Source organism: Catharus ustulatus, chromosome 2 (assembly GCF_009819885.2).
Source record: "Catharus ustulatus isolate bCatUst1 chromosome 2, bCatUst1.pri.v2, whole genome shotgun sequence".
Taxonomy (NCBI): Eukaryota; Metazoa; Chordata; class Aves; order Passeriformes; family Turdidae; genus Catharus; species Catharus ustulatus.
Genome location: NC_046222.1, coordinates 47,914,154 through 47,939,808, shown reverse-complemented (window position 1 = coordinate 47,939,808; position 25,655 = coordinate 47,914,154). Strand labels below are relative to the sequence as shown.

General features: G+C 41.5%; 1 protein-coding gene across 1 annotated transcript in view; it reads left to right on the top strand.

Annotated features, from left to right (window-relative positions):
* Window positions 1-25,655, top strand: part of CRYL1 (crystallin lambda 1) — a 53,707-nt gene that overhangs the window by 18,743 nt on the left and 9,309 nt on the right. Inside the window, exons 4-6 of the mRNA XM_033052810.2 lie at window positions 2,944-3,105; window positions 7,053-7,247; window positions 15,952-16,057. Coding sequence (XP_032908701.1) covers window positions 2,944-3,105; window positions 7,053-7,247; window positions 15,952-16,057 — 463 coding nt within the window. The remainder of the gene's footprint in view (window positions 1-2,943; window positions 3,106-7,052; window positions 7,248-15,951; window positions 16,058-25,655) is intronic.

Below are 25,655 nucleotides of genomic sequence, written 5' to 3'. Positions count from 1 at the left end.
AAACCTTCATATTAAGATTGCCAGGGAAGAAACACTTTCTTATTTATATTTTGAATTTGCAGCAGACAGCATCTAGTCAGGAGGTAGGAATTCATTGTTGTGCAGCTGTAGCTTGCAGACTTCTTTATTCAGCAATTCCTAGTGCAGTTGACTCCATCAGACTCCATATTCGTTTTTGGGAAGGCTTGATGCTGCTCCTTATGACAGCATCTCCAGATGATCTTATAGAAAGTGGCTTGCTTGTTGCTGAGTGGTTGCTAATCTTTGACCTTCTGCATGCTAGTTTAAATATATGGCTTTCATCTTATACTGCTTGTGTAGGATGTTTACTTAATTTAGGACCATACCACTGTGTTGCAGGGCTTTGCTTCAGGCCATATTCTGTTTCTTTTGCTTCCCAGTACTAATAAATTGCTCAGCAGCAAGTCTCATTGATAGTATAAGGAAAACATATTTTGCAAGACAGTGTTTTGGGGAGTGTTTTTCAGAGAAGTTAGAGAGGAGTTGCTACTTTAGCATATTTGAGAATGGATGAGAAGAACTTGGGGAGATGCCAGCATTTAAATACAGGAAAATGAGGTTGTGAATTTAGATGAGCATGGATACATGTGAAAACACAGATGGTGGATGGCATGGTGAGAAAGGACTGTACAAAAACACAGAGACACTTGATTTAAACAGGTAAAACTGATTGGCTTTCCATGTACTGGCATTTCAGGGGTTATGTCATGTGAGTGCAGCTTCTTAATTAGGGGCACCAAGACCTCAATCACCATGTGGTGTATCAGTTAGCTAGGGGGGGAGCCTAGCATGTGTTTATCTTTGTGTAGTTCTTTAAGAGTTCATAAACTGGTTCAAGTAGCTTCTGTGTGTTCTCTGAACATGTATTTGAATAGTGGAATTCCTATTACATCTTAGCCTTTGATTCAATACAACACTTCCAGGAGATGAGTTTTAAAAATTAACAGCTGTCATGTTCTGATCAGGCTCTTAAGAGACATCTAATAAAGTTTAAATTGGAAACCAAATTTGTAGCAACCTTGTTTAGGTGACCAGACCCTGGAATAAAGGTTTACTGTTCACTGCAAATGAGAAGAATGATCTTCGCCAAGAAAAGGGCACACAAATATACAGTGTCACTTAAAATGCATAGTGGTTCATGCTAACCTTTTTTTGCACTGATTCTTTGTGGTAGCTTTAAACCCATATCTTATCTGCTCTCTGTTTGATCTTCTCTTTCTCATGGTAAACAGAATAGCTTCAGACCTCTCCAGGCTCCATAACTGACAGCAAGTGAGGTTCCTGTTTAATGGATTGTTTAGAGCTTAATTTTACCCCTGTTCTTCAGGGAATTGGTGTCTCTGAGAAAATAATTGCATGCTTGAGAACAGAAACTTTATTGCAGAGGTCCAACAACCTGAATACAATTGTGACACTATACAAGAAACTCCAAGCAAATGGCCCATTCAGAAACCTTACGTAACCATGGCAGGTTTGAGTTTCCAGCAGATTTGAGTTTGCCTTTTTGATTATCATCTGATGTGAGAGCAGGCTTAGAGTTTCAAGTTCACAAACCTATTCAGAGCAGCTCTTTTATTAGCTTGAACAGTATCTGCAGAGTTCTCGTCATCTTTGGCTTCTCTAAAAGAAACTATTTAAACTTAACCAACAAGCAGGGATTCTGGAACTATGAGCAGAGTATCATTTTGTTTTGATAAAGCCATCTAATACTTTGGACTCTATCTGGAGTTCTTAAATGACCCTATTTACCTCTTCTTCATCACAGAACCTTTAGTGCTGTTCCATGCAACTTATTTTTTAAGACTTCAAATTACTTCTAACCCATTTTTTTGGTTTAAAACTCTGGCCCTGGGCATTCTTGCCACAGAGCCTGTCTGAAGCAGCACATGTAAAATGTACATTTTGGATCATGTCAAATGTGTAACCTTTCCCCCTAACCTTGTTGTGTGTAGTTCAGCATAACAGAAAGGACAGAATAAAGTACTGACAGGTAAGACAAGGTTAGACTTGGAAAAGAGCAGGTATTTTCTGTGTATTTTAAGGGGAAGGCTGAGGTTTTGCAACTTTGGGGTCCTGTTTGGATTTTCTTAAACTTTTCCAAAAACCCTCGAAGAAGGCTGGCCTTCTTCCTCCATTCTTCTCATAGGCTGAAGACTTTTCTGTTGCTCGTGGGATCCACTGTAGTTATTATCCCATGTCCTTTTCCTCCCAGACTAGTGGGTCTTTGCTCTATGCTCTCCTTCTAGTTACTGTAGGTTGTGGCTCTTGGCTCACACATGTGAAATTTCACATAGTGATGTAGAGCTGAATGTGCTCAGTAGCTTTGGGAGAAGTTTTGATAGCATTCATTCTGCTTCAGATGGTCTTCATAAGTCTTTCTCAGTGAGCCTCACACTTGAAATGTATAAGTATCTTCATTAATTTCAGCTTTAGGAATTGTTTATGCACAGGTTGCAGAGCTGTAGCTTGGAATCTCCTGTCATAATTCTGGAGATTGCAAGTTTCTCTTAAGATACATCTGTTCATTTCCATCTTGTCTGAGAGAGAATACTGACCTCTATCATGTGAGATTCTCTTTAAAAAAAAAGTAGTGACCAGGTCTTACTCTTCTGTATTGTGTTTTCTCCCTGTGAGAGTTAAAGTCTGTATTTTAGAGAAAGCAGAATATTTTCTTTTGCATTGAATCTCCTGTAGGATGTGGTGGTCCATCTTCTGCTGTACATAAACTCTTGGGTTTTCCATTTCTTTAACTGTGGGAAGATATTTTTGTGTTAATGGCTCAGTGGTATATCTAGGCTGATTAAAGTTGATGGTTTGTGCTGGATTCTTAGGTGTCAGTGTAGGATCAGTGAAGTCTGAGATATAAGGATAGATACTATTGAACTACATGACTTCTAATACTGTTTTTTGGTTTTATTCCAGGAATGTACTCCAGAGAACCTGGAACTGAAAAAGAAGATTTTCAGTCAGTTGGATCTTATTGTGGATGACAATGTTATATTGAGCAGCTCGACCTCTTGTCTCTTACCCAGCAAATTGTTCACTGGCCTTAAACATGTCAAGCAGTGCATCGTGTCACATCCTGTAAGTATGATGGCATGTTTCCTTTTTGTGTAAACTGCATCCCAAGCTCCTTCCTGCAGACTGAAAGACTCAGAATGGTATTATACTCACGAGATTTGGGTAATCTTGTGTGCCATTGTTAGTGTGCAGGGCCAGCTTTTCAAAAAAGTTTTAGTTTGGTTATTCTGAAAGCAGCAGCACTAATTTACAAAATTGAGAAGATGTAGCATGTTGCATACTGTTGGCTCATGATATGTTCTGTGTGAGCTGTTACGCTCATACTGTTGTTTGTTTCTCAAACTACTGGCTTTCAAAATGTAGGAATTCTATGTTTTGGGTACAAACTCATAACATTGCTATTTTCTTCTTGTGTCATGTTAGTCCTTTCTAGTATCCTTTTTTAGCTTCTGTTGGGTAACAGTAAGAATCCAAACACTGAGCTGCATGTGCTTATCGGGCTATATTGATAAAATATGGGAAATTTAGACTCCAGTTTCTTCAGACTTGTGATGCAGAAGCAGTGTTCCTTAATCCCTGAAAGAGGAATTAAGGAATGATGGAATGGAACAAATTTGACTTGGAGCTGAATTTGCATGCTTCATGACCAGCTGGGACAGGTCAATGATGCAAAGATGGAATGACTGGAGGTTGCAGCAGCAAATGGTCAAAGACACTTGTGAGCTTCTGAGAGGTCTGTTTGGAACTGCCAGACAGCAGTTTATCACATCTCTTCTCAGTATGGAAGAGCGTTTTATCTTGATCATCACTGTGTTTCTTCTGTTTTCCATTATTCAAGAATAATATTAAATTAATTTGTTAACCCAATGTTAGTCTGGTTGGTCAGCTGATCAGTTAAGAGGACTGTTGTCATGAAAAAAGGGGCTGCCCTGGTCTCTGCAGTTTGGTAATTGTATGATGTCTCTCCAGGGCATCCCTCAGAGTGTAAAGTAAATGTCAGTTCCCTGGGCCTGCTCAAGAGTACAGAAATACAGCACTACTTTACTCTAGTGTCTCTACAGCTACCTGTAGCCTAATGCTGTAGTGTCAAAGCAGTTGGTCAGTGCCTTTCTGACACCCCTCCACCACCACCATTGTGCCTGGGGTTGTCTGTGTGGCAAGAGGAACAAAAAGCTTGCTTTAGTTTGCTTCTGTATAATAAGTTTTCAATCCCTTTTAATTATAAAAAAAATCAAAATTCAAAATATTTATCTGTGCCTAGATCTAGCCTTTCTCAATCTAAAAATTCAGTAGTTCCTTATCTCTTATTTCCAGGGTTGTAATTTTCTCTAGTGCAAGAGAAGAGAGAATGTCTCTTTAACATTTCTATATTAAGTGACTATACAAATTTTTTTTAACCAGTTCATGGCTGCCTGACTGTTTGTCAGTCTCTGATTTTACTGATTTTCCCAAGTTGGTCTGTACCAGCTGACTTTGTTTAGTCTGAACTGCAGTCTTTGTAGGAACCACTCCTGAAAACAGATTTTATCAGATCTGGAAAGGTAGTTAGTCTCTGCATAAACATTTTCTCTATTTCTGTTGTAAAGATCTGAATTTTGTCAAAGCAAACGCTCTGGAGTACCTAAAAATGTCCACTTGTTCCAGAGTGGCTGTTTTCTTAGTAATCTCAGCTATCCTGAGTGTACCAAAGAAGCTGTAAACCAGTGTACTTTTCTAGGGGCTTTTCTGCATCTGCAGAAACACACTTGCTTTTGTAGTAATTGGTGCTTTTTTTTTTCATTTTGTTTTATTTTTTACTAAGATCTTGAACACAATAGTAGGATTTGATGGCTACAGGAAGCAAGCAGCTCTGCAAGACACTGAAAAGAAATGTGGAATTTGATATACCAGAAAAATCAAAAGCTGAAGTTGTAGAGTCTCTGGCACAGGAGAGGGTGTTGAGGTTAAATGAAATGAAGTGCCAAAGGGCAGAAGCAGCTCATCCCTTTGCTTAACATAGTTCAGTAATTAGAAAAAAAATACAAAACCCCACAGCACAGCTGTGTGATAGAAATGCACACAATATTTACAATACAAAACAGGTACAGCTGTTCTCTGAAAGCTTCAGGCAGTAGATCAGTAGATGTCTGCTGAGGGTGGTTCTCTTCTCATGTACTGTATATGCCTGCTAGGCCACACAACTAGAAATATGGAGCTAGAGGAGACTGTGACACTGAAGTCCCCTGTTGCGCAGGAAAGCTTGCAATCAAATAACTTTAAAACTGCATTAAACTCTCTCAGATTATTTTTTTAACTCCACTAGTCCTGTTAGAAATTATTTGTGTCTTCTGATTTTTGTTCCCATCTTATTACTGGTCCATTAAAATTAATATTTGTGTTTATTGACAGCTTTTGTATAACTTAATTCTTTTTGGTGTTTTCTTTGTCATCTCCTTTCTTAGCTGTCACTTTGTTACACTAAGGTGACCTTCTGTTCCCTGACATGCTTCTCATTTTTAGAAACTTTCCCCCATTCCCTATTTCATCTATGTTTTACCATTTCAGTTTTTACCAATATCTATTATCTCACTCCTGAAAAATTGTCTCCCTGTGTCTCCTCGGTGTGCTCATGAACACACCCATATGCTCCCTGTGCCAAGTTCATGAAATTGAATACTTCAATAAGATCACTGTCAACACTTATCTTTGAAGAAATTTTTAATAGCCTTAGTCTCTCTCAATAATTAACTTGTCCTCTTTCTGTTTGGAACCTGCAATATACTTTAGGGTTAGAAAATCCTCAGAGAATTTCTTGGTGCTTGCAGTGTTTTGGGTCTTGCTCAATTGCCTGGCGATGGTGTCCATCCACTGCACTGTTCTCAGCATCGGTGGTGGCACTGCCAAAAACACTGATGTGAGAGAGGCTATGTTGGGGCACAAGGCCCTCTAATAGGAATGAAGTGTGTTACATCAGTAGTTAGAGCAGATGCCAGACTCTGCAGGAGAGAGAACCATGTAAATATTGAAAAGAAAGAACAGGCAAGGAGGAAAGGCTACTTGCACATTCCTGTGACTAAATCCTGTACTTGCATTTACAGGAGCAATGTTAAGAGTAGTTGACTATAAGGGAGCATGATAAAAAAAATCTGTTCTTACTTACCATCCCTTAAATATCAGTGTTATTTCTGGTAGTAATTTATTATATGTTAGCTCCTTCTATTGCCTGGAACTAGATGGAGAGCTGAATTTACCACCTTTAAGAGTACAGCTGCTGAAGGACTGCTACTTTGGAAAGAGTATGCATGCAGTGTTACTGTCTGTAATAACACTATGACCTGAAGAACTTTCAGCTGTTTCTGGGATGTTCTTTAGGATTTTTTGGTTTATACTTCAAAAATATGTAACACAAAAGTCTTGACTTGATAAGAAATTACATTTGGGAAGAGGCACAGGGAGAGGTAATTAATTTTTTTCTAAGTACAGTGTTTTAAGGTAACCTGTTCTGCAACATTTTCAAAGTATGTTTTATGTGATATCTGTTACTGTATTTAGCATATATTTACCGGCTTGGGTCAGTAGCTGCTTATCTGTTAAGTGTTGCATCTTACAGGTGGTGTTTAGCAATAATTTTGTTATAAAGTTCCTGACTGTCTAAAAGGAAATGCCGTGCTTAATTTGGAAAGGCAGGTGGTGACCATATGTCTTAGAACAACAAGCAGCCTGAATATTGAGCAAACATTTCCTCAAGTCAGAATAAAGTCTTCCAGTACTGTTTGAGTACTGTCATCTCTGGTGTAGCTCCATGAATTTTGCTGGGGTTAAACAGAGTTTGATTTAGTGCAAGTTTAATTATTTATTTTAATTTGAATGAATGCACCAGCTTTTATTGGATTGGTGAAGTCTTTCAAGGTCTGAATGTCAGGCTTGCTGTGTTCATGGAAATTACCCAAGCTAGTGCCAACTATAAAGATGCTTTATTATTAACTTGTTCTGTTGGTGGCTAATGTTGTTCTTTTGTGCTTCTTCTTGAGGTAAATCCACCTTACTTTGTGCCATTGGTTGAAATTGTTCCTCATCCAGAAACAGATCCTTCTACAACAGAGAGAACCTATGCCCTGATGAAGAAGATTGGTCAGTCTCCTGTCAAGCTAAACAGAGAAATCGAAGGGTTTGTTCTGAATCGGCTACAGTATGCAGTGATCAGTGAAGCTTGGAGACTTGTGGGTGTATGTATATCTTTTTTTTCAGTACTTGGTCAGATGTGATAAGTGAGATGGTATATTTAGACATCCTTTAAATTTGTTCAGCTGTCCCTTATAAACATAAAATGTTTATTTAAGTATAAATTAAGCCCAGTAAGAATTGACATCAATTATAAAAAACAAAGACTTACAAAAACAAGGTGATATGCAATGGTAAAAACTATTCTTTATCCTGCTTTCTTTTTTTTCAGAATGCTGTTATTTTCAGGGCAATCAAAAGAATAATTTTAAAAGCACAGGAATCAAAATACTAATTTTTCTTTTTGTAGGCTTCTCATAATTTTCAGTATGTTTTTTTTCTAGTATTTTTGGCCTACTGTACAATGGTCATGAAAATATTTTAAATGGTTTTCTCTTTGGCCTTTCAGGAACTGCATTCACAGGTTTAACTGTTACTTGATACTTGTAGGTAAAGACAGATTTCTCCTCCTCCTGCCCATTCAGACTTCTAGCTGAGAATCATTTGTTTGTGTGCCTTCAGCTTTTCCCACAGTTGGCTGTTCTGTGCTGAAAAGTCTGATCTTTCATCAGCAGGAGCTGAGTTATGAATCTGTTGCTATTCTCTTGAGAAGAGTTTCAACTGGGTTTTAATAGGACTTTTTTGTTGTGGAATGTTTTGATTTTTCAAGCTATTTAAAACAACCATGCACATAAATACAGGTAAAGATCTTAAAACTAAGGGAATATTACTGTAAACAAAGTGACTCTTTCCAAATAAGTGTTTAAACATAGTTGCTGAACTAACTTTGCTTACCTGTAGCTGGCTTTCAGTAGCAACATAATACAACAATATAAAGGAAATGGTGAATAACAATAAGTAAAACAGTGTTGTGACAGTTTTAAACACATTTTAGATGTGTTTAAAATGGCTTCTGTCATTAAACATTTAATACAGAGTCTTAAGTTTATGATAAGAAAAACACCTTCAGAAAGCTGTAGTCATGTTGGAAAATATAGGATAGAAAAGACAAAACATCCAATCACAGAATAGTTTGAGTTGGAAGGGACCTCTGGAGATCATCTATCCCACCCCCCTAATACAGCAGGGTTCACAGGATTATGTCTCAGTGGGTTTTGAATAACTTCAGAGGAGAATATTCATTCTCATTGGGCAGCCTGTTCCAATGCTGTCGCTCTCATAGTAAAGAATTTTTTTCTTCCTATTCAGATGGAACTTTCTGAGTTTATAGTTCGTGCCTATTGCCCTTTGTCCTGTTTCTGGGCACCACTGACGAGTCTGGCCCTATCCAAATTAGCCTCTAAATTATTTTTGAAACCATAAGATCACTGGTGAAAAACTATCTTTGAGAATAAAAGTGTAAAAACAACTACTAAAAATCGTGAGCATGGAAGGTTAAGTTAATGAGGAAAAAGGTAGCTCAGCTTCAACATTCATTAATAAGAGTTTCCAACAGTGTAACCTTTCCTTGAAAGGAAGAGATCTGATATAAAGTAAGTCATGCTAAAACCAATATTTTTGAAGGAGGTGAAGGTAAATGAATAATACAGACTGTGGAGGAGAAATTGAACTTACCCGAGGATCACAAAACTAAAATATGAAGTTGATTAAATACTAATTTAAGTACCTTTTTATACACTATCTAGCATAATACTGCAAAAATGGAAGTCAGCACACCTTACCTCTTTTATAAGAATTCAGGGAGTTGTTGGGAAACTGTGGACTAGTCACCCTTGGTCAGCACAGGCATTCAGGTAATGCCTCAGAAATCTGACAGGATTCTTTCACATCTCTGAGAGCATAAACTCAGTGGAAGCCACTGCCACAGTAACCTAAAGTGCTAAAAATTTGAATGGATCCAGAGATCATTTAGACACATTCATGTTGGACTGTGTAGAAGCAACCTCCAGCTTCAGTCTCAAAGACTGGACTGCTGGGAGCTGAGGCAGTACAGTACATATCCCTGAAAGTATCATTCTCTGTTTGGTCCTGCTGTGGAAGGAATTTAAGAATACTTTGTGGGCTGCTGTTGGAAAGGAAGTACTGAGCAAACCTTTAGTATGAACCTGTTGTATGGATGCTTTCGTGGTAGTGGTGGTTATGTGAACAGTAACAAAATAGGGCTTGAAGGATTGCCAGATAAAGAAAGTTAGTTTTGTTGTAAATCAAAGTTTCCAAGTTGTTCTGTTCTTGTATAATTTTATTGTGTTGTAGCCAAATACACATTTAAACAGTAACAACTTTGGTAGCCATATTTCCATTACAGAAGCCTGAACAGTAGCAGCTGTCAAAGGTGTGTAGTTTTCAGCTGTGTGACTTCAGGCTGCACAGTGCCTTTGATGGGAGGAGAATCACTGCAGATAGGTGAGAACTGCAGGCCTGGGGCAGTTTGTGTTTTTCTACTGTTGCGCTGCCAACTTTTTAATTTTTATTGCAAGTCATATTCTTTTGGTATATTCCACTTTCCAAATGAGGAAACATAATTCTTGCTTCTGATAGTGAAGTCACTTTCCAATTCTTAATGCTGAAAACATAAATCTCCCCAACTCTTTTTTTGAGAGACTCCTCATATTGGTAACATCTTGAACAAATGTTTTCATTATTCTGAGAAGCACAGGGGGGTTGTTGAGTTGTTTTGTTGGTTTTTTTTGTTGGTTGGTTGGGTTTTTTTTGTTTGTGGTTTTTTGTTTTTTCAGTCAGTTGAGCTCATGTTGTTAAAGACACTAGTGGAAGTTTCCCCGGTAGACCTGCTAATGTCCTGTTAAAGTCACTGGTGGTAAGACAGACATGCAGTACAGCTGTACTTACAGCATTTATCTTGAAAACTTTATAATAGGTAGGCTGAGTAGCTTCCAGAATATGTTTTAGCTCCCAAATCTATCTGGGAAATGGACAACCTGCCAATCTTTGTCTTTTCTTTAGCAGTGCTGTGTTGGGATGGATGAGACATGGGCAAGGAATCGTGATGGGAGAAAGGCTCTGATACAGAGCATGGAAGTAAAGATGCAGCTGTGTAGAATGAAATGTGGTAAAGGAATCTGCTTGCTCAATGTTGTATGGGGCTCACTGACTTCTGCCATGTGGGTCCAAGAGTAGGATACACTTTTAACACAGCCAGAAATTTGACGTAAAGCTCTGCCAGCACGTTGGGTGCAGGCTCAAGACTCCACATGGTGCTCCAGTTGTACATGGCATGGGTGCCAGAGCACAGAGAGAACCATAATTCAGGGCAAAGAGATTAAAATAGCAATGAGAAACCTGAGTATTGGGATACAGTTTGTCTTTACCAAAGGTGCTGGGATTCCCAGTTGCACTCACAGGGAGGCTGGGATTTTACAACTGGGCACAAAATGAGTGCTGTGAATGCAGGACTGGACTGAATGTGGGAGTGGGAAGTGTGGCAGTAAAGTGGTAAAAAATTAATAGGCTTGCAAGTTGAGATCCAATTTGGAGGACAGTAGGAGAAAGAAAACTCATCTGGAGATGTACAGTTGAATGCTGAGAACTTTACTTATGTGGATAATTAGGAGTGTAGATTACAGAATGCAGAAGTTTGACTTTACAAGAACATAGAAGCAAAGACCATGGATTTATGGGTCTAAAAGATGTAATTTGAGCAAGTGCTTCTCTTTGAGGCAAGAGGGCTACAAAGAGACGTTTTATTTTGGGTCTGAATTGGTCTTTTTGCAGCAAGGTGTCTTTTCAAAGATTGCTTTGACTTACGAGTCACAAGGATTTGGGCAGTGGAGGTGTTTGTGGCAGGAAATTTTTGTATCGGTTATCTCCATCTCCTCCTGTTCCACAGGTATTCCATGATAAAGCAGATAATGGGAGCAGTCCTATCTGTCTCTTTAAGGTCATGTATGTATCTGAGAACTTTCTGTAAGAGTCATAACCTATCTGAGACTGGCATTCTTATTTATGTATTCAGTTGTTAGGGCTCTGGTAGAAATGTTGCAAAGCTGATAATGATGAGAGTAAAGGAAGTACTGTGAGATGTTGAGGTTGAAGATCTTTATTCCTCTCTTATCAACCCTAAATTTTTATACTACCAGTTTGGAACCATTAGAATAACCTTTAGCCAGTAACAGGAAAAATACCTGAAACTGCTTTGTTATTATTCGTTGCCATTTATTTATTTTCTCACATCTCCCTGACCAGTGGTCACTGGTGTGTCTGATTTTGTTCATAACTCTTGGAGCAGAAGTTTACTGCATTTATTTGCCTGGAAAGCACACTGTGCACTGTAGATATCATTACTTTTGTGTTTTTACCAGTAGCAGTACACTTTAGAGTAGTTTAGGATTATATTGCAAAGGGTAATAATTAAATAGCTTGACTTTTATCTTGTTCTGAAGGTAAAATTTTGGTTAACATTACCCAGAAAATAACAACCAAACAGTTTCACCAACGCTTCAGTTCAGAAGTCTCAAGCCTTACTCTGAGTAGCTATGGTTGTCATTTAACTGTGGATCACTGAGTGAAATCTTACCTTTTTGAAATATTTTCCTAAGCATCAACTGGAATTTGCAAGGAGGGCATAAAATACAGCAGTGGAGATAGCAAGTGGAGCATAACAGTTTTTTAACCTTGATATAATTTAGGAGTTTCAGCTGCTTTTAGGAACATGTTAAAACTGTTACAGGATGGATTGTGTAAGTCCTCTACTCATCTCTGTATAGGATTTTAATACTGTCTTAATTTGGTCTTTTTTCTTTAAAAGAGGATTTTCTTTTATGTTGTAGTCATTGTAAAACATGAGAAGAATGGGCAGCTCTTGATTTTTTGTTAACCTTTTGGAAAATAAAGTCATGGTTTGGCTATGTGTCCATTTTAGTTTGTTTTTGTGGCAATCAGGTGCATCGGCTTCAATCATTAATTCATGTACATCTCCTTTCTCAAGTGACTAGCTTAACAGACTTTAAATGCTGGCAAGACTTTTAAAGTCCAAATTCCTTACTATTAATTATTATATTACAGTGTTATTCAGAGGACTTTTCCAAAAGATTGAAAATAAAGTATAGGATTAAGCATTTAGTTACAGTGCCCCATAAAAGGGGGAATATCATAAAAACGAAGTTTAAAGGGACAGGAAGAAAAATAGTGTTGATACTAAGTGTTTCTTATAGAGTGAGCTGAATGAGGGTGGCATGGAAGAAGGAAGATAAAGGCCAGCAAAGCAAGGACATGTGAAGTGTGTAGGCTACAAGTTTCTGAAACATTATGAAATGGAAAGATGTGGAGGGATATAGGAGAAAAGTCATATGCTCAAAAAGACAGGACTGGAAAAAGATGTCATCAGGGTGTGGATGTAAGGGACTTGATTGGAGTGATAGTGAAGAGGAGGGTGTAACAAGTACTGCTGAGACAGAATGCATATATTAGTGGCAATCAGAAAAAAAAAGGATACAGGATTTGGGAAATACAGACGATGAAGCAGCAGATTTGGAAACAGAAATTATGTGGTCCAGGAGGCAGTAAAATCCAAAATAACTCTGTAACAGACCAGAGTGAGTAGGAGAACAGGGTGAATTAGTGAAATCAGAAAAACTAAGATTGTGGTGTTTTTTGGCCATTACATTTGGTATGATTACAAACCAAGTCCGTGACAGAAGTTGCGATGCGGGCGTGACTCAGAGATGCAAAGAAAGACTGCTAATTAAAACCAAGCAGGTTGGGTCAGAGCCTAATGCTGGAGACTGCAGAACCACCACAGGTTTCTGGAAAGGTTAAAAGTGTCCCTACAGAGGGAGAAGCACTAATAAAGTACCAAGGGCTCATTAGGATAATTCTGTGGTATCACTGGAGGCTAAAATCTCTAGGAAAATGAGATTGTGGTATATAAATATTGTTGTAAGAAGTGTGAAGGACTCTGAGATAGTCTGGGTTTTGCAATTTGACTGGCCATTGAGATCACTGAGGATTTTGGTGGAATTTATTTTAAGTCTTAATTCTGTAGCTCTCAGAGCTTCTAGTAAACTCTTAACATGCTTCATCTTCCCTCTGACAAGTGTTGGAGGCAGAGGTTTACCAGAAGGGTAATCCAGGATGAAAAATCCCCTTGGGAAGATTGATTCACACCTACACTTAGTGAAACCAGATAGGAGCTCTTTCTTGTTTAGTTCTTTGCATAAACACCAATCCTTGTGGAAGACACCTTGCTGACCTTGCAGCCTGGTGAATCATTCCACCAGTTTGTGATGTCCTTATCATAAATGGGAGGAGGATTATTCCCTAGGGTAGGAAGGTCTAACTTGTTTATCATTTATGTGTTCTTAATTTATGAAGAGAAGAAGTAAAAAGCTTTTTTTCAGGAGGGTCTTTTTGACAGGAAGAAGCTGAGCTCATTTGTATAGAACATTGTATCCCTCAGCTGAAGGGATCTGTCATGGTTTCCTTCTGGTAGCAGCAATTTTTGCCCTTCAGCAGCTGTAAACATCAAATTGCAGCTATAGTCAAAAGGCCAAGAGCAAAGCACTCATCTCGTGATTCTGAGGGCACCAGGTCTTCAAATATCAGTATAATAGCTGAGGACTGTGGTATCCAAAGAAAGCAAGTTATTAATTTGGAAATTAATTTACAATGATTCTGAAGTGTTTCAAGAGCCTGTTAACTCTTTTAACATTATGTTTACAGTTTTGAACTGCTGCTGTAGTTCAAATGCTTGTCTGGAATTTGTGGTTAGTCTTTTGTCCACAAATCCATGTCAAACGGTGGGGGCAGGGGGGGACCACTCATCAAGCACAGCTTTACCAGCACAACTCATTGTTTGGATGAAGCACTCCCAACAGAAGAACACTTTTGTTGACTTTGCTGATGTTGTTCAGAGAAGTTGTGTTGCCATGTCAGGGGAAAAAGCTTTAACAGAACGTATGGTGCCTGTGTTAGTTACCCTGATGCTGGTCTGTAATCTGAATTCTGTCTGAGGTTTTGTTGAGTCCTGTCTTTATGCAGACCTGTCTGCCTCTAGATGAGTTACTTTACCATGCCTATGCTTTACCTTTAATTTGAAGAAAATGCTTTCTTGTCCCTGCCATTTTATGGCTAATTAGGAGAACTGTGTTCCACATATGGTACATAAATCTTAATAATTATGTTAATTTTTTCAAGGTAGAGTTCTGCAACAGGGATTCAGACAGGCTGGGATTTGATAGGAACAATGCCTACTAACAGGTTGAGCCTTGAGGTTGTCTTACCAAGTCTCAGTTTAAGCCTGAAATGATGAAACTCCATGTCTGCAGCCAGCTGTAGAAGTTATGTTGATTTGTGGCTTTTAAGTTTCTTTTAAAGTAGAAGTAGATGATGTAAATGATGGACACAGGAAGACACTGTGGATGAGATTCAGTTCATTTAAGATGGGATATCGAAAATGTAGGCAGTGATATCTGAACTTCTTACTCACCTTTCAATCAGTGAGGAGAATTAGGCCCTTCTAGGACACAACTCATCTTACCTACTCTAGATACCTGCTTTAGGATGCTGATTTCCTTTTTCTCCCTGGTGATTATAAAGAGAGTCTAGATGTCTAGCTCAGATGTCAATGTCTACTACAAATCAGAAGAGCTGTCCTGCATCCTGTAACTCTAGCCCATGACTGTGTGATACAAAGGGGCATTCAGACAGGGCCCTGCAAGAGAGAAATTTAAAAGAAAATTATGTGGTTTTCTCCAAGCAGATAAGTAAATGAGTATGAATATTCTGAAGCTTAAAGGGGCTTGTTAAGGAAGAGGCACTGAGTAGGCCAAGCACCTCAGAGTAGGGTGAAAAGATAATTAGAAGCAGTTCAGCATCTCTTCCACCTTCCTACCCAGAAGGAAATGTTTTCATGTCTCTGAGAATAAAGAGGACAAGTTCTTGAAACCAAGCTTCATCTGATGAAAGTGGTTACAACAAGTCTTCATTAATTCCTATCTTTCTAGTAGGTGGAAAACTACCTCATGTAATAAATTGTATTCTTCTCAAGTAAGTCTGTTCAGGTAAAGAGCTGTGAATAATTTTTTACAAGCCTTTCTGTGCTTGCCCCAACCTGATGGAGGCATTGGCTTTCTTGTAAGTGCTACATGTAGGTGGAATAGCAATGCTCAACTTTTAACACGAGAAATGCTTCATTTTGCTTGCTCTGTATCCTGCCAACTCTTGAGATGTCAGGCTGGCAACGAACTCAAGAACCCTGGGCAGGTTGAGGCTGGGTATGTTGAATGTTTGGTGAGTTTTATGGGAGGGAGTGGCAACTGCATTGCCTGCATGTTTGGACCCGGCCTTTTTTGCAGGTGGCGTCAGGAGCAGTATCCACTGGTGCACTGCTGTTCTGTTAATTGGGACTCTGTCCAAAAATCTGGAACTAAGAGAGTATGAAGGGAGATGTAACATTTAGCCAAAATTTCTGTATTTAAAAAGGTTGGTATGGTACTTGGATTTGATATAAACTCTTTTGGCCATGTGCTATTAACAGTGTTGTGCTTGCTTTCTTCTCCGGTTCTGGGACTATGAAATACAGTGCTAGAGCTGAACCATAGGAAGGCTTCCACAATACATGGATATTTCTGGCAAACAGTTGTGCTTTTCTCTTTGCGATCCTAGCTGCTATTTCTAGCCTTAGTTTTTATTGCTTTCCTAATTTTATAATTATATACCCCAAAAAAAAGGGAAATTTTGCATTAAAAGCAAACATTCACCAGTCTTCCTTCCTGTTGTTCTTTCGCTGCTTAGGAAGGAGTAATATCTCCTACTGATCTAGACCTTGTGATGTCTGATGGATTGGGGATGCGATACGCATTTATTGGACCTCTGGAAACCATGCACCTTAATGCAGAAGGTAGGTAGTGTAAAATGTTATGAAGGGAAGGCTTCCTTTGCACAAGACTCTGGAAATGTTATGTAACAAACAGGTTAGGATTGCTGCAACTATGACTTGTCTTTTTTTTTTAATGTACAGTAATTTCACGATTATAAGCTGCACCATTTTGACTAAAATTTTGCTCCCACCCTGGAAATGCGGCTTACACTCAGGAGCGGCTAATATGTGAAAAATTTTCTGAAATTTCCAACCCCGGAAGTGCAGCTGAGGTGCTGAGCCCAGTACCTGCCAGTAAAACCTGGGATTGCACGATTATTACAAATTGGTTACTCTGTTGCGCGGCGTGTGCAGGCGGCCTCTGTGCCGGCAATGCTGGGGGGGAGGGAGGCGGGAGCTCCCTCCTTCAGGCAGCGCAGCCCGGGGGAGAGGCAGGGGGCTCTGTGCTGCCATCCCCATGACCCAGGGGGGAGGCAGGGGCTCCTGCCGCCACAGGAGCAGGCAGGCTCCGTCCCCGCCTGCCGCCGCCACCGCGGGAGTTGGGGGGCTCCTTCCCCTCCTGTCGCTGCCGCTGTGGGTGCCGGCGGGCTCCATCCCTGCCTGCCACCACGGGGCAGCGCCAGGCTGGGGTGAGCGAGCCCGGCGGCAGCGGCGGCCAGCCCCGAGCGGCGCCACCGAGCTGGACCACCTGGCCGTGTCAGCAGCCCCAAGTGGGCCAAGCCCTCACGGCCCGAGCTGAGCCAGTAAACCCCGCCCTGCCGCGGTTCTGTTACTATTTGGCAACTTTGTTGCACGCGGGTCCTCGCTGCAAACGACAGAGTGGCTTATAATCAGGTGCGGCTTGTGTATGCACAAAGTATGAAATGTTGCCGACATCTGGAGATGCAGCTTATAGTCCGTGCGGCTTGTAATCGTGAAATTACTGTAATGGTAAGGAAAACTTATTTAAAATGTGAAGTCAGTGGAAGGAAATGGGTATTGATTATCCTGTTACAAATGCTCAAATGTAAGATGACAAGCTATTAAAACGCTAGCTGTGCAATAAATTTTTTCCAAGATTCATCCCATCATACTTTGATAACATTGCTGTAGCCATAGTTCAGAACTGTCTGAGTGTCAGGTAAAAAAACTATTGAAAAAGTTTAGCTAATAATCCAGTATCAACAGAAAATCACTTTCCATAGATGAGTACACCCCTGCTGATGAATTTGTAGCAAAGCTATGGTCAAATATCCCCAGAGCTGCTGTGCTTTGAGCTTATATCCTGAGTGAAATAAAATTGCTTTTGTCAGCAAAATCCTGTGCATACAAAACTGACTTGACAAAGCAGTAAAATAACAGTTTGACTTCTGTCTTGCATTGTTAATGCAGATTTTTAGATTTTTTTGGAATAGTGTATGTGAATCCCAGGTAAATAAAAAGTGAATTGCGTAAAATGAGATAAAAATTATAGATCAGCATCACAAAAGTTTGAGCAAAGACTTTAACAAACAACAAAAACTTTAAAAAGTTATGATCAACTAAATATTTGCTCTTTATATTATGGGCTGTGTCTTTATTTTGCTTTTTTATGGTCCCTGGCATGGTAGGCTCCTGCTCTGCTGCTGGGTCTTTTAGGCAATGCTGCAGTACACTTGTGCACTGAACCTCTTCCACAGTAGCACCTTGTGGGCTGGTTCAGTAACTTGGATTATGAGAAGTATTGCTTCACTTCTGTACTTGCAGGTACATTGTCTCTGAGTCTAGAGCTGCTCCTGTTGATGTGCTCACAGAGTGACTCAGGCTCTTGCTCTCAGAGACAGTTTAAATCAAAATTGCTGATGTCAGGACATGTGATGGCTTATGTTCATAGTTCCATGCAGTGCCAACTTCTCTTTGGTTGCCCAGTATTGCTTCACATAATGTGGAATACTATGGACCTCCTCTTCATTGCCAAGGATTTTCTTGACTAACTTGATCTCCTTCTAAAGCAGATGATCTGCTTAGTGGATGAGGAAAAAGATATTGTCTACCTGGATTTTAGTAAAGCCTTTGACACCATTTTCTCACAGCATTCTCCCAGAGAAACTGGCTACTTCGTGGGTAAAAGACTGTCTGGATGGCTGGGCCCAGATAGTGGTGGGGAGTGGAATTACATTCAGCTGGGGGCTGGTCACTAGTGGTGTCCCCCAGGCTTCAGTGTTGGGTTCAGTCCTGTTTAATATCTTATCTGGATGAAGGCATCAAGTATGCCTTAGTAAATTTGCAGATGACACCAAGTTGGGTGGGAGTGTTGATTTGCTGGAGGGGCAGGAAGGCACTGCCGAGGGATCTGGACAGGCTGGATTGATGGGTCAAGTCCAATTGTGTGAGGTTCAACAAGGCCATGCCAGGTCCTGCACTGGGGTCACATCAACCCCAGGCAGCACTACAGACTGGAAGCAGTGGCTGGAAAGCTGCCTGGCAGACAAGGACCTGGGGGTGCTGGCAAACAGCAGCTGAACATGATCCAGGGTGTGCCCAGGTGGCCAAGAAGGCCAATGGCATCCTGGCCTGGATCAGCAGTGGTGTGGCCAGCAGGAGCAGGGCAGTGACCTCCCCCTGTGCTGGGCACTGCTGAGGCCACAGCTCCAATCCTGTGCTCAGTTCTGGGCCCCTCAATGCAAGAAAGACATTGAGGGGCTGGAGCGTGTCCAGAGAAGGGCAGTGGAGCTGGGGAAGGGTCTGGGGCACAAGTGCTGTGAGGGGCAGCTGAGGGAGCTGGGGGTGTTCAGCCTGGAGAAAAGAAGGCTCAGGGGGGACCTCATCACTCCACAGCTGCCTGAAAGGAGGGTGTAGTCAGGTGGGTATCTTCTCCTAGGTAACAAGTGATAGGACAAAAGGAAATGGCATGAAGTTGCACCAAGGAAGGTTTAGATTGGATATTAGGAAAAAATTCTTCATGGAGGGGGTTGTTAAGCATTGGAACAGGCTGCCCAGGGAAGTGGTTGTGTTACCATCCCTGGAGGTATTGACAAGACATGTGGATGTGGCAGTCAGGGACATGGTTTGCTGGTGAACTTGGCAGTGCTGGGTTAACAGTTGGACTTGATCTGAGAAGTCTTTTCCAACCTAAACCACTTTATGATTCTATGGCAACCTTCTCTTATACATTGTACTAATATTGTCTTGTTTTTATTAGTGGAAGTAAGTGGAGGTAGATACAAGAAATTGCCTCTATCCTTTTCATTAGCCTCTCAGCTTCACAGCAGCTGCCTTTTTTTACAGCTATATTAGTTGACCATGGTCTTAAACTCTTTGTTAATCAGTGAGGAAGGATGAAGGAAGCATGTGAGAGAAAATAGTGTTATTTGTGGGAGAGTCTGTTCAGTTTTGTTTTGTTTTGGTAATGTGATATTGTTGTTTGGATTTGAATAAATTTATTCCAATTATTTTTTCTGAGATCAGTGTTTCTTCTTTCCCTATGGGATGCATACATCAAGATCCTCCCATGAACTTCCTATGGGCTAATGTCACTTTTTGCCTCTGTTAGTTCTTGCATCCTTTCCTCCATATTCATAAATGATCCTATCAAACCTATTATCTAGGCCACTTTAGGTTATTATTTAATCAGTGCATGAATATTAGAAATGCTGGCTATATGGCAGTGAGCCAACAGCCTTGAACATAGAACAAAATGACAGCGTCAAATCATTAAAAGGAGCAGAGACAGCAACAACAGTTTGAGGACTGAATTGCAACAGACAGGAAGGAAACTGCTTTGGGGAGGAAAACAGCATACCCAAATTGCATAATAATATAAAGTTGATTGTTGATTTCAGCAAATAAAATTAATATTGATATCTGTTTCAGATTTTGAGTTTGTCCTTGTGTGATTTCACATGCCAGCATCACAACAAATGCTGTTAAGTCTTTTACAAGGAAGATCAGTAGACTTCACTACAGTCAGTTTGCTTGTTTATTATTGTGGGATTATGTTATCAGACACAACATCCCACCTGTACATGTACTGGGCAAACTGTGAATATAGTGAAGAAGGCCCAGCCTCAGTGAGACTGTATCTCCTAATCTCTTGTTTCTTGAGAAATCTCGTTTCTTCTGTTTTTTAAGCCCTTGCAAGCAATCATGTGTAGAAGCAGAGGCTAAATGATCATATCCTGTGTTTTACAGGTTTGCAGCAAATGTTCTTCATATATATTTCACAATTGGCTTAGATCAGTTATTTTATTAATAGGTTATTTAGTGATCTATAATTGGAACTTGATCTAAATTGCCAGTATTAGCAGAAGAGCTGGATGCAGGGAGAGGTTGAAAGATCTTTGTTGCTGTTTTCTCTCCTGCATTTACATAAGCACCATTCCAGGATAGTATTCTACCTATCAGTCACTGAGGTGTCTGTTGGAGTTATGTGGAAATGGGGGCTGATGTATGGTCCCCACAAAACATGTACACATATCCAGTAAGCTAGAAATAAGTCTTCATGATCAAAATTGTGTTTCTCTTACAGAAAGTGGGAATACTTGCTCATCTTAGAAGCACCTGCCAGGTGAATTGGTTTTGGATGATAGGAGCAGAATGATTGTGCTGTGTGAAAAGCACAAAGTATGAAAAGGAAAGAGTGGAAAATCATAACTCATAGTTCAAAGGGAGGAAATTTTACTTGTTTTGTTGGGCAAGACATAGCCAAGTTTGGTTTCTAAGAATTACAGTAATTTCACGACTATAAGGCGCACCCTTTTGACTAAAATTTTCCCTGGAACCCGGAAGTGCGCCTTATAGTCCGGTGCGCCTTATCTGATGGACAAAGTTCAAAAAAATTGCCTACCCGGAAGTGCGAGCTGCGAGCCACGGGGGGAGCCGGCAGGGTCATGGCTGCCAGGTGGAGGCGGGGCGGAGCAGGGGCGGGCACGCCCCGGCCCTGTGCAGGCGGAGCCGCCCCTCCAGAGGCACGCCCGGGCCCCGTGCAGGCGGAGCCGCCCCTACACAGGCACGCCCCGGCCCCGTGCAGGCGGAGCCGCCCCTACACAGGCACGCCCCGGCCCCGTGCAGGTGGAGCCGTCCCTCCAGAGGCACCCCCCGGCCCCGTGCAAGCGGGACGGCCCGTCCAGAGGCACGCCCGGGCCCCGTGCAGGCGAAGCCGCGCGTCCAGAGGCACCCCCCGGCCCCGTGCAGGCGGAGCCGCCCCTCCACAGGCACCCTCCAGCCCCGTGGAGGCGGAGCCGCCCCTCCACAGGCACCCACCGGCCTCGTGGAGGCAGAGCCGCCCTTCCACAGGCACCCTCCAGCCCCGTGGAGGCGGAGCCGCCCCTCCACAGGCACCCACCGGCCCCGTGCAGGCAGCACGGAGGGGCGGCAGCCATAGCCCGGCCCCGTGCAGGCAGCACGGAGGGGCGGCAGCCATAGCCCGGCCCCGGAGAGGCAGCGCGGAGGGGTGGTGGCCATAGCCCGGCCCCGGAGAGGCAGCACGGAGGGGTGGTGGCCATAGCCCGGCCCCGGAGAGGCAGCACGGAGGGGTGGCGGCCATGCCCCGGCCCCGCCGGATGCAGGCGGGCCTGGGGCCCCGCGGCACCGCCCCTGCCAGGTACAGGCGGGCCCGGGGGCCAATGACTGCCGGGTTGAGGCGGGGCCTCAGCCAGCAACCGCGCGGAGGGAGCTGGGGGCGGAGCCTCGCTGCAAAAAAAAAGTGCGCCCTATAGTCCGGTGCGCCTTATCTGATCTACAAAGTTGCGAATTTTGCCAACTCCCGGCGGGTGCGCCTTATAGTCCGGTGCGCCTTATGGTCGTGAAATTACTGTACTCTAAACAGATATGCTGGCTGGTTCAAGAGCAGAGATTATTTCCACTGCTCTGGCCACTACTTCAGTGCTGCTGTAGCCGGAGCAAACCAAGCTTTAACCCAGTTCAGGAGCTTTTGTACTGCAAACTAATCAGCGAGTGTGAGTACCTCTAAGGTAGTAATATCTAAGAAAGGGAAGATTGCCTTCTTTCTGTCCAGTCTATGTGTTATGTTTTAGGATAATAAAATATCTCAACCCAATTCAGATACTTGTAAGAGGCTACTACTGAGATGAAGTATCACAGTCATATATGATCATACAAACCCTTCTAATTTTCATAAACGCACCATATATTTCATATATGTTTACATGCATTCAATTCCCTTCCCAACAGGCTGAAGAAGGCAGTTTATAGCCCTTCTAGAACTGCTGTTTGCCTCTGTGGAGCTGCAGGGCTTTTCTGTATCAATGAGTTTAATTTCCATAAGTCAAGATAGGAATTTTTCAGGATACTGGCTGCTGTGCACCAGTTTCCTTCTGTGGGCTCTTAGGTGTAAAGTAGTTCCCTCTGCTTTCTGAAAGGAGCACATAGCTTTGCGCAGGAATTCTTTATGCCTTACTCCTCAAGTCATTATAGGTGGTTCCCAAAGAACACATCTTGATGCATTAATGAAAGAATGTGTGATTACCAAGTGGCTCAGACGGAGGAATTCATCCCAAGTTTGAAACTGATCTAACAAATAAGAAGTTCATTATGACTCCGTTTAATTCCTTGATCCAGCTCACAGCAGGGCTACAGAAATACTTGTGCATTGCTGTTGAGATGGAAACACTGGCACAATGAAAATAAAACTTTTTTTGGTGCTACCACTGTTTCAATGTCGTTCCAAGTATTTGTGTGACTGAAGCCATAAGTGAATTCATATGGCAATTAATGTAGTGTACAAAATGTCCTGTCAATTCACACCCTAACTGAGAGCATGCATTTATGTTCAGACACACCCTTGATGAAGATAGGATCACATTTAGAAAGTTGCCCTTGGAGCTGTAATATCTAGAAATGTAATCCCTCTATCATGAAAAAGGTTTGGGACTTTTGTTTCTCTGAATGTAATCCAACTATGTCAGATTCCTCTATGATGTTCCCTTTTCTCTGTTAAAATATGCCGTTTTTTTCTGTTGTCATCCATACTCATCTTTCACTGCAGCCTCTTCTTAGATTTTATGTGCTAAAGTCAACCCCACCCCAGTCTTTTCAAATTGTTGATGCTATTGCATCAGTGGCTTGACCATCGTGCCTCCTCTCTTTGAGTCATTACAGTGTCTTAAAATGCTGTTTATCAGGTTGAAAGTCAAGTTAATCAAGTTAATACTCAGTATGGTGGAGCACCCTCTCTTTGACATGTTCGCTGTCCATGCCAGTGACACTTGCTCCTGACTCTCATTCTCTCTAACATGTGTCTCAGTGCCTTGCCATGCTGGTTTACCAAGTCTGCTTGCTTGTATTCTTCAGCCCTCATGCCTGATGTCTTTCTTGTGAAGAGGAAGGGATGAGACAGCATACAAGAAGCTGATACTTTAAGATACTTACTAACTATAATGCATGAATATAATACATTTTATAATGTTGTATTTTCACTTCTCTTCCCCTCCTACTACAGTCATTGTCCTCTTTATGAACTTCACTTGTGTCTTCTCTCAGGGCTGTGAAGCATTTTGTGCATGTTTCTAAGCTAAATATCTGTCCTGAATTCCTTTTCCTTCATCAATATTGTATTCATCTTGGTGATGCAACTAGAGGCATTGCATCAGTAATCATGTTTGCACCAGTGCAAGTTCTCAGGTAAGGATCTGCAAACCTTAAGTGTGGTTATTAGAACAAATTCTTGTGGGACAGTTCATTAGCCATTTTTGAAACTGCCTGGATTCTATCAAAGCTTAATAAACATCAACTTGTTCCATTATTGGAGCCTTGTGTGTCCTAGATACATATGGGCAGCTGAAGAGCCTTGAATCAATACCTTTGTCTAGCTTGTGGCAACACATTCTTGTAACTAGACTGTAAAAGTCAGAAATGCTGAGAGAGTTTGAGATTTTCAAGGAAGATATTCTCCTTTTCATCTCTACAATCCTGCATATACTGCCCCCTTAGAACTTCTTGTAACGCATTCCTCTTCTTTCATCCCCTGCCACAGCTGTAATTAAGTGGTGGAAGGGAAATTCAGAAAATTCCCACCTCTCCTGGAGGTGTTTCTGTTTTGTGTTCAGTTCTCAGTTGCCTGCTGCAACAACTGCGTCCTCCTATGGTGTCTTTCCTCCAGCATTGACAAGGTGAGTGTGTACAAGAAAGGTGAAGGTTTAGACAGAGCCAGCAAACCACACAGACAGAGGAAGCTATGATCCTCTTCCTCTGCCCAAGATGCATCTTGTGTCATTCTTGTTCTCCACTTGGAGAAAGCGAGGCACAGCATGGGCACAGCAGTGGCACGCAGAGAGAGATGGTTGTTTTTATCAACCCTATTTACCATCTTGCTGTTTGTCCTTCTCCCAGGGGCTCCTTTCTGTTTCACACTGTTTGCCAATGCTAATTCTTCCAGCTTAAGCTGCTCCCTGGGTAGTATCATCAAGGATTAAAGAGATTCTATCATATTTGTTTTCCTTCTTGTCCCTATGCTCCAGCCAAGGGCTCTTCTCATCCACCTTTGCAGTAACCCTCATCCTTGAACCAAAGGACTCCTAAGTCTAAAGGCCTGGAGTCAAATATTTGCCATGAGTTTGCAGTTGAAAAGCAAAGTGATTTTTTCAGCAATATTTCCCATTGCTCAAGTGCCAGCTTCAAGAAGGCATTCAATCAGTTGATCGTGATTACTGGAATCAAATTAAAATTGCATTTCACACTGGGAGAACTATCTTGAGTTATTAATTTTGAGCTGTTGATTTTTTTAAATCCTTGAGTGAAATTGTCCGTATTCTAACTTTTAGTCTATTGACTTCACCTGGGACTTGAAAGATTTTGCAGTGCCCACTCCCTGCTTGGCATGCAGCATATGTGCCTGCATGTTACCATGTCAGCCACAATGCTGAAGTCAGCTGTACTAATGCTGCTGCTCTTCTCTAGACCCTTAACTTTTTTTTCACTTTTTCCTCTTTTGCTGACGTTGTGTAAGGCTTCTTTTTATTCAGACGTTACACGCAATTGTGAATTGTGTTACCCAGCCTGCATTTGGCACGTCTCTGCTGCATCGATCAGCTACACCCACCCAGAAATTGTTCTGATTCATTCAAGTAGTAGGTGAACTGCCAGTAGGAGCTTGATTTCCAGGTCTAGCTGGCTGAGTGAGCTTTAAAGGCCATGTCCAGCTCAGGAGTTCATACTCAGCAGATAAATTGTTCAGCCATATCCAAGCATTCAGCTTTCCCAAGATATTAATGCACTTGAGGCTTGTAAAAAAGATTTCTGGTGCACAGTCTCCTATTCTACCTTCGCATGACTACCACAACTAAAAATACTCATATCTATGGCATTATTGCACAAGCTTGCCAGGTGTTTGAAAGGTTCCCATTGACTTTTGGAAAAGTACCAAATCTAAACTATTCGGTCTAAGTGTCATAGACCTGTGTCAGCTGGGTAAACACCAGAATAACTGGTAGCTGACACTATTCAGTTTACCATTCCTTCTGTTGCCAGTTGCTCGTGGGGATTTGCTTGAATTGCTACGTTCAACTGAGCTGCCTTTTTAAATTTTGTCATTGTCCAGCTGGCAACAGCTGCTGGCAGAATAAATCTGCACTCTTCTTCCTCAGTCATTTCTACTTCTGCATCTGGGAACATTCTGTGATGTTGCATGATGTGGGAACATTTT